This window comes from Pinus tabuliformis, chromosome 5_2, assembly GCF_031772625.1.
Source record: "Pinus tabuliformis cultivar Carrire ecotype Pingquan chromosome 5_2, CPIR1, whole genome shotgun sequence".
Classification (NCBI taxonomy): Eukaryota; Viridiplantae; Streptophyta; class Pinopsida; order Pinales; family Pinaceae; genus Pinus; species Pinus tabuliformis.
This window is the reverse complement of record NC_142306.1, coordinates 535,055,984-535,064,247: the sequence shown is the minus strand read 5'-3', so window position 1 is coordinate 535,064,247 and position 8,264 is coordinate 535,055,984. Positions and strand designations below refer to the sequence as shown.

General features: G+C 32.8%; 1 protein-coding gene across 1 annotated transcript; it reads right to left on the bottom strand.

Moving 5' to 3' along the window:
- Positions 1 to 1,992: 1,992 nt before the first annotated feature.
- On the bottom strand, positions 1,993 to 3,225 carry LOC149160080 (uncharacterized). Its single transcript, XM_089434506.1, has one exon. It carries the CDS (start codon positions 2,998 to 3,000, stop codon positions 1,993 to 1,995), a length of 1,008 nt encoding a protein of 335 aa, XP_089290632.1. The 5' UTR covers positions 3,001 to 3,225.
- Between the last annotated feature and the right edge of the window lie 5,039 nt (positions 3,226 to 8,264).

Genomic DNA, 8,264 nt, shown 5'->3' with positions numbered 1-8,264 from the left:
TTAGAAATTATACATAAGTTAGAAATATCAACAAACTATAATAAAAATATGTTTAGAGTTTTTATTTTTTATCCTTAAGTATTTTACCTTTTTCTATCTTTACTTATTTTTAGTTTTAATTTTTCTAATTTAAAAGATATTTTATGATTAATATATATATATATATATATATTAACAAAATAAAATATTTAAAGTATAGCCAATAGAATATAGCAGTATTCATTGTATACATGATAAAATATAATAGAAATAGTAATAATATAATACAAGGATTAGAATACTACAAATAATTATATTTTTATTACTAAAAGTAATGTTGACTTGTGTTTTTGATAAACAATATTCATTTGTGTTTTTGATAAACAATCTTCAAATGAATAGAGTTCCAATATTTGACCAAGCATTTGTTTACATTGCTTTTATTTCGTTATATCTATGTGCCTTTTAGGAATTTTTAATAATAATTTTTAGGAATTTTTAATAATGAATTTTTTTTAATAATTTTTTTTACAATTATTGCTTTTACACCATCCTTATTTATTACAGTTGACCTTAATACCTAGCAACCTATCTATTTGCTTAAGAGGATTATGGTAAGACCCTGGCATATGTTTCCCCCTCAAAGTTAGAGAGAAGGAATTGGTGAAAGATGTTTACTAATTCCCCTATGGCATTTTAAAAATTAAATATAAATATTATATTTTTTTCAATACTAACTTTAGAAATTCTAATAGTGTCCACTAATTATGGAAATTTCGTGAACTTAAATATAGAAATTGCGTGAACTTAATAATCAATTTAGAATTAGGATATCAATTAGTTGAATAGAAAACAATGAACTTTCATAATTAAACAGGGATTAACTGTATGCACAAGTCATATTATGGCTTCTAAGTTGAGATCACACTGAATTCTTACATATGTATATTTGACAGCAGATTGAATTCACAAACAAACTGTATATTTGATGGAACATGAATTTCAGTACTTACAGTTGTATTCCTTGATGGACAGGACAGTGTGCATTCATATATTTCTACATTACTTGGTGTTTCTTCGTTGTGAAGATTTCAAAATTCACCATGCTTCAGCTCCAGGTTCACAAGACAGGGCTACAAGCACATAGCTGTTCAGCAGAATATATATTGTAAAGTTTTTTTATTCAATTCATTAGTCAGGAAAATCTGAAAATCTTCCTTCCAAGACATGTATGAATATAGTACCAGCTATTTTCCCTATCATTATAGGTCACTTTCTATTCAAGAACATATATTTGCTAATATTTTTACTGCAATTACAAGATCATGAACAGTTCGCCATTTCAAGATCATGAACAGTTCATCATTTCAGAACATTATTATGAAAAATCTCTTCAAATGATAATTAGTTTCCAAAAGTGATTTCGGAGCTGGTAAGATTTTGATATGTTGCTCTGTTTTGTAAAATTTCCACACAAGAAGCAGAAGCTCAGGTAACTCTCTCTCACAGAATGTCATGCACAGCAACTGTTCCACAGAAGATGCAGAGGCTCAGGTAACTCTGTCTCACAGATTGTCATGCACAGCAACTGTTCCACAGAAGAAGCACAAGCTCAGGTAACTCTGTCTCACAGAATGTCATGCACAGCAACTGCAGATCAGAAGAAGAAGCAGAAGCTCAAATAACTCTATTTGAGAGAATGTCATGAAGACTGTCTCACAGAATGTCATGCACAGCAACTTCAGATCAGAAGAAGAAGCAGAAGCTCAAATAGCTCTATTTGAGAGAATATCATGCACAATGAATGCCAAAACAAAAACAAGTCTTTCAACATTTTGTCCTCATAGTTGTTAGTAGCTCTTATAGTCGTTGCAGGCATATGAGAGAGCGTTTCAGTGTTATCATGGACATTCAGATTCCTTATAGTTGTCTGCAATCACAAGCATAAGTAGAATACTCTTTCAGTCAGTATATATGAACCAGATTGGATTCAGGTGGATGACAAAGAAAACTTCAAATCAAAGGCTTCCTCTTACCAATTAAACCATTGGATTGCTTACAATAATCAATAGCACTCTGAAGGTCTTGGCTGCAGAAGCTTGGAGAAGAATTCGTGGAGGGCAGGCAGCTTTGAGCGCCAAAGTGGCTGAAACCACCTATGATTTGTCTTCCTGGTTCATCTGCAATAGAGGGCCATACACACCCCTCATCCATTTTTAGCTGCTGATCACTAGCATGTGCATCATCATGTCTCTGAGAAGAGATTCTGCGCTTCACTAGCCTCACATACTTCTGCACAATATGTTTAGCACTAGTACTAATCTTGCTGTTTTTAAATGAATAATCCGGGTTTTGCTTAGTGCTGTGATCCGCTGTTAAAAATGGCAGAGAAGCAGTATTCATGGACTGGAATTTCACCATGAATCTAAAAGGCTTTGCAATGGGAGGAGGAGGAAGAGAAAGAGAATAATCAAAATCATCCATGCCCACTTTTGAAAACTTGCTCAATCCAAACATAGGAACCTTCACCTTCATTTTGCTCGCAGATTTAACCATGGACTGGAAGTCGGTCTTCTCCTCAGTTTCAGCGGACCTGCACCTTGACTCCTTGCAGCAACCGGATGTCTGGTTCGAGTCCCTGGAACCCGAAGAATATGTTGCAGAGTCCTTTGTGTCACCTTCAAGTTCTTTGCGCGAGGATAGATTTCTGACCATCTCTAAACGTAGAGGTAGATGAAGTGGTAGCAGCTGGCCTCTATAAAACAAATCATCTGCAGGGGAAACATTACCAACATACCCTGTTATATTGGTCTTATTAGTAGAAGAAACTGAGACATTGAATTCAAATTCTTCGGATTCTGTCTTGGCCTCAAGTTGGCTGTCATTTCCATTGCAGGGAAGAGTCAAGTCCATATCAAAATAAGGTCCATTATCACATTCAAAGAAACTGAACGTGAAACTATCACCAGTGTCAGTGCGCTCCTTATCCATTGGAGAGTCTTCTCCTCTATGATTAACCATAGAAAATCATCACCGCTGAGTAGAATTGGCTTCTGGGGCTCCAGAAAATGTATTTATTTGCTAGCTAAGATCTAACACTGACTTGTGGGTATTCGAAATATTGCAGCTATCGGTTGAAGGGTTTTCTAAATTTGCAGTTCTGGCTCGTAAGAGTTCAAGAAAATTGGTAGATGCAGAGCTTAAAATGGTATGGAGGAGGACGGTCAATGTGTGCTTGCAAAGTTGGAGTTGATGCTAATTGAGTGGAGAGTTTAGTGGGAGAAGTGATGGTGGCGTGAAAGAAGCATTGAAAGTATGGGAAAGCAACGAAAATTGGCAGATGCACGGCCTAAAATGGAATGGAGGAGGCCTGGCAATGTGTTTTTGCAGAGTGGGAGGCAATGCTAATTGGGTGAGGAATTGAGTGGGAGAAGGATACTGGCGTGAAGGAGAGCGCCTGAAAGTGTGGGAGAGGAACGTGTGAATAAGAAAAAATCATTAACAGAAAGCAGGCGTGGGGTCCGTGGGAGATGGCTCAAAAAATCACAGTAATAGTGATTAAACAAATTATTAGAATGGTATTCATGAGTGTAGATTGGTTATTTGGTTTTTGTGAAGTATTGTTCTTATTTAGTCCGGGGTTAGATGGTTTTAAATTAGTAGTTGGTTTGTGTAGGATTAGTTGGTTTGTGTGGGTTTAGTGTTTTTTATATTTATATTACTAATTAGAGGGTTGCAGTTATATGGAGGGATACAAATTTTTAAATGGATTTTAGGTCCAATTTAATCGTATATTATTACACAAATAAGTAGATTGTTCTTCCACCTATTGTTGGGCCTCCTCTACTTAGGTGGAGGAATTGCTCGAATGGTCAAAAGTGGTGGGAATTTGGCTAAAAAGATTTCAAGTAGCTCAGGTTTAGTTTAATTGGAAAAGGAAGACAAAATAGCGTCCTCTACCTAGGTGGAAGAATTGCCCGGATGGTCAAAAGTGGTCGGAATCTAGCTAAACAGATTTCAAAAAATCTAGTAGTAGCAGTTTTTGAATCATCTTTTTATGGTGGAAATGGTTCAGCGCCCTCAAGAACTTAGGGGACACCCAAAATCTTGAAGTTTGGGTAACTTAGATTTTCAAAAATCTCTACCCAATTTTCCATGATGTTCAAAGCAAATTTGCAAACTGATTAAACTATGACAACAAAATGTACTCAAATTTATAAATAAAAAACGGCCAAACTCAACCAAATCTTACACAATCTTAATAATAACATCACATACAGAAATAATTCTTCCATCTTATAACTCATCCTAATTTATAGTCAACTAAATTTGAAAATAAAATAAAATAAAATTGCATACCATTTATATTCAACATTATAAACAAGCAACTTTCTTCCCCAGCAAAAAATTATATATGAAATTCAACTTTTAGACCTTATTTCCAGGCACACGTTTTGATTGCAATTGGTCCAATTTTACGGTTAGTTAATTTTTAATAGGCACCGTCTTTACCTTAGTTTATATTTAAATTTATTTTAAAAAATTATATTTTATAAATGATTATATTTTATTTATTAATAAATTTGGGTTAGAATCTTGAATATGAGATAGCCTATCGTATATTTGATTTATTAATGATGCGTTGCCGTTTTAGGTCGAAGATATAGTTATCTAATTTATTTAAAATATTTTGATGTTTTGTTTTAGTAACTTTTGATAAATTATTATAAATTTCAGTAGATAAATGTTTTAATATATATTTTAAATGTGGATAATATTAAGTTTATATTAATAGATGTTTTTATTTTGAAATTCAAACTTTAAATTATATATTTTTTTAATAATAAATATTATATTTCTGAGTTTAAACTTTTCTTATCCATAATGTTTAGAAGAGAAATTTTTTGGAGAGATATGATGAATCACACTAGAGTGTTCGAAAAGTTAACTCCAAAAAATATTCCATGTGATCTCTCGGAAAAAATTATCTTCTAAATAAATATTATAATTTAATAAATATCAGATTGAATGTTATTTATTTTTTTCTTTTATATTTATAATTATGGTGAAGTATTTAAATAATTTATATTTTCATTTTCATTTCTTTTTTATTTTTAAATTTATTTTAAATTATTTTGTTTTTTTAATTATTAGTAAAAAAATTCATACATGGGAAAACTTATCATAATTTAGTTGTCAAATCAGCGGTGAGGAAAACTAATCCACCTGGAATAACAGCCATCTTTAGCTATTATCCAAGAATGCAAGCTGACTCATCACCGTTATTCAAAGAAAACCAACCCACCTGAACCACTGGTGGTCTGTAAAAGGTTTTGAACCTTTTACTTGCTTCCTTATGTCTGAAAGAAACAAACTCTTAACGAAACACAAATAATTTTATAACATACTACAAAACCATCTCTTATAACTTATATTATTATAATTTATAATTTCCTTTATAATGTAAAATTATATCATATTTTTTAACAACTTATCATGTGCAACACATCTTTTATACTTAATTATTCCTGGCATCTGACATCTGAAAATTGGACTCTCTTCCATGCATATCGATGCCTAAACTGCAATTCTACCTTTACAAAGAAATCCATTTAACTTAATGATGAAGTAATCTAAAGCGATTGGAGAAGCATCCCAGAAGCGCAGGGAGAAAGTAAAGGTGGCAGCAACAACAAATTGTCTTCGTCTGGTTGGCTTTTCCCATCTGCAATTCACAAATGATACCTGATCAGTAGGCAACTAAGCCCAAATGGGACCAACATCAAATGGGACAAACATCAAGAACAAGAATAATCATGGATATTTGAACATTGAACTTGAATAATACCAGGGTTTTCACTTTGTTTATTAACAATAAAAACTTAAACATCAGTTAATGTTTTAATATACATATTTTTAATAGAAATGAGAATTTTTGGAGAATAAATAATTTCAAAATATTTTTGATTATTATGGGGTTATATCATATATCAAGAAAGTTAAACCTACATAATTTGGAAATAAATTATTCTCCAAATTATTTAACCTAAAATTACTTAATCATAATATTACATAAAAATAAGTGACATATCTAAATTAGAGACTATATATTTTGTCAAAGGTTATGTATAATGTATTATATGGTATTGATTAGCATATATCAACAATTTTTTATATAACTATGTTAATTAATATTAAAAAATATTTTTAATTTTTAAATTAAGATTTAATATTGATTTTAATTGGTTGAGAATTCATTTTTTTAAATATAAGAAAATAAGTTAATAATTTACCAAATATTTAGTAAAAATAAAAATATATCTTTTTATATACCACTAATAAATTAAATAAATATTTTTTTTAAATAATAATAGTGAATCTACTCATATTTATTATTAATAACAAATTATTATTATCATAATTTATAATTGAATTGCAATAACTTTACCACTACAATATTGTTAATATTATTTTTTATAAAATTATTTTAATTTATTATTATTTTCTAATCGTAGTAAGAATTCATGGAGAATGAGGATCAGTTGTTATTATAATGTTGGGTAAAGTTATTTCATAAATGTCATAAAATTTTCAATTACAACATATATATGGAGACTTGATCTCATGCAATTCAACGAATGAGTTGTTTACCAAATCACCAAATTTGAGATCCTTCGCTAAAATTATTTTAATTTATTAACTTTAATTTGTAAATGTATTTTTTTCATTTGTTAGTTATTTAATATTATGAGTCTTCCCATGATTATGGTGTAATGACAGATGGAACAAGGCCTACGACAAAGTGCCCAACACCCTTGAGCTCATAATATCGTATTTATGATGGGAGGACTTGGATGGAGCCTTGCATGCATGAGCATGCAACCACAGAGTTGGTAGAGGGTTTATGTTATGTTTGATGTATGGAGAGAGGGAAGGAGTCGAGGTAAGGTCCTCAGACTCCTGGTGCAAATTTCCCTTAAAGGTGGCATGTGTGAAGGTCCTAGTCTTGTGGGTAGTGGAGTTTTGTGTTAGGCAGCAAGGAATTCAAGGTGTTCTTAGCATCTGGAGCGTGGTTGTGTGGGACATCGATGAAGCCTTATGTCATTGGTTGCTGGAAATATCTGTTACAAATGTCATGTTGGGGTTTTCAAGTTGTAAGCTCTACGCGCTCACTTAGGTCCTTCCTTTATTTCTCTTGAGTTTCATGTTTAGTTTCTCTAGAGGTTTTGGTCTTAGGAATCTTGAGTTTAATGTTCTATGTATGAATTGTCTTCTTGGGTTTAGGGATAACATCAAGAATGTCGGTATAGTTTGGTGTCAAAAATTGTCTCAAGTCTTTTACCCTCAATTTCAAGAGGGTGTTGATGGTTGTAGTTAGAAGTCTCTATGATGGCTGGCTTGTGAGGGTCTATTTGTGTGGCTAGGCAAGTGTTGCCTGTGGCAATTGGGTAACTATATGGTTTCTCTTAGGTGTCTAATTTGCTTAGTCCCAGGGAGTCGTTTTTCGTGTTATATGGTCAAGGGTGAAGAGTCTCTAGTTGAGAAGTTTTATCCTTTGCCCTCTCTAGTGGGTCTTTGTTTGAGGTTAATTATTTTGTATAATGTTACTGTGATGATCTTGTTTACTAGTTTCCTAGTATTGCAGGGTGGTTCGAGTCAATCTTTGTATCCTTTTGTAGGTAGAAGAAATCCTTTTAGACATATTTATTCTCCTCCTCGAGACTCGACAATGATGCCAAGGGATAGGATGAGGAGTAGAAAGGAAGGCGATGGAAGAGCTCAGCCTAGGAAACGAGGGGCGAGGCTCTTTCCCATCATTCAGTGGAAACTTATTTTAATGCGGTACTGCATGAAACACATCAAGAAATCTGCGAGTTAGAGACCAAAGTAGGTGTTTTCGCTGCAATCAACACCCTCCAAAAAAATTCCCACACTTGAATTTTGGAGCCTACTAAGAATCTTACGGTCTGTCATCCTATGGCCACTCCATGGTCGTTTGATGTTTCATAAAACGTTTAAGCCTTCTTCCTAGTTTTAACTGTCAAATCACTTGCACACACATGCTCAGTCTTTGATGAGTTCATGAGAACACTTCCTTCATGAAATCTTGAATAGGCATGGCACCATCCATCAAGACAATGTTTGTGCAATGTTCAACTCATGTCGACAGTCAGTGCGCACTTTTGTTGACAGTCTCCCTCACCTTAGTTGTGATTAGACTTTTATTCCTATGAGTGTTCTCAAATGTCGCTTTCGCACACCTCTGTATTCACAAGTTCCACTTT

Excerpts from the sequence above, each read along its gene's own strand:
- LOC149160080 (XM_089434506.1), bottom strand. The coding sequence starts at position 3,000 with ATGGTTAATCATAGAGGAGAAGACTCTCCAATGGATAAGGAGCGCACT.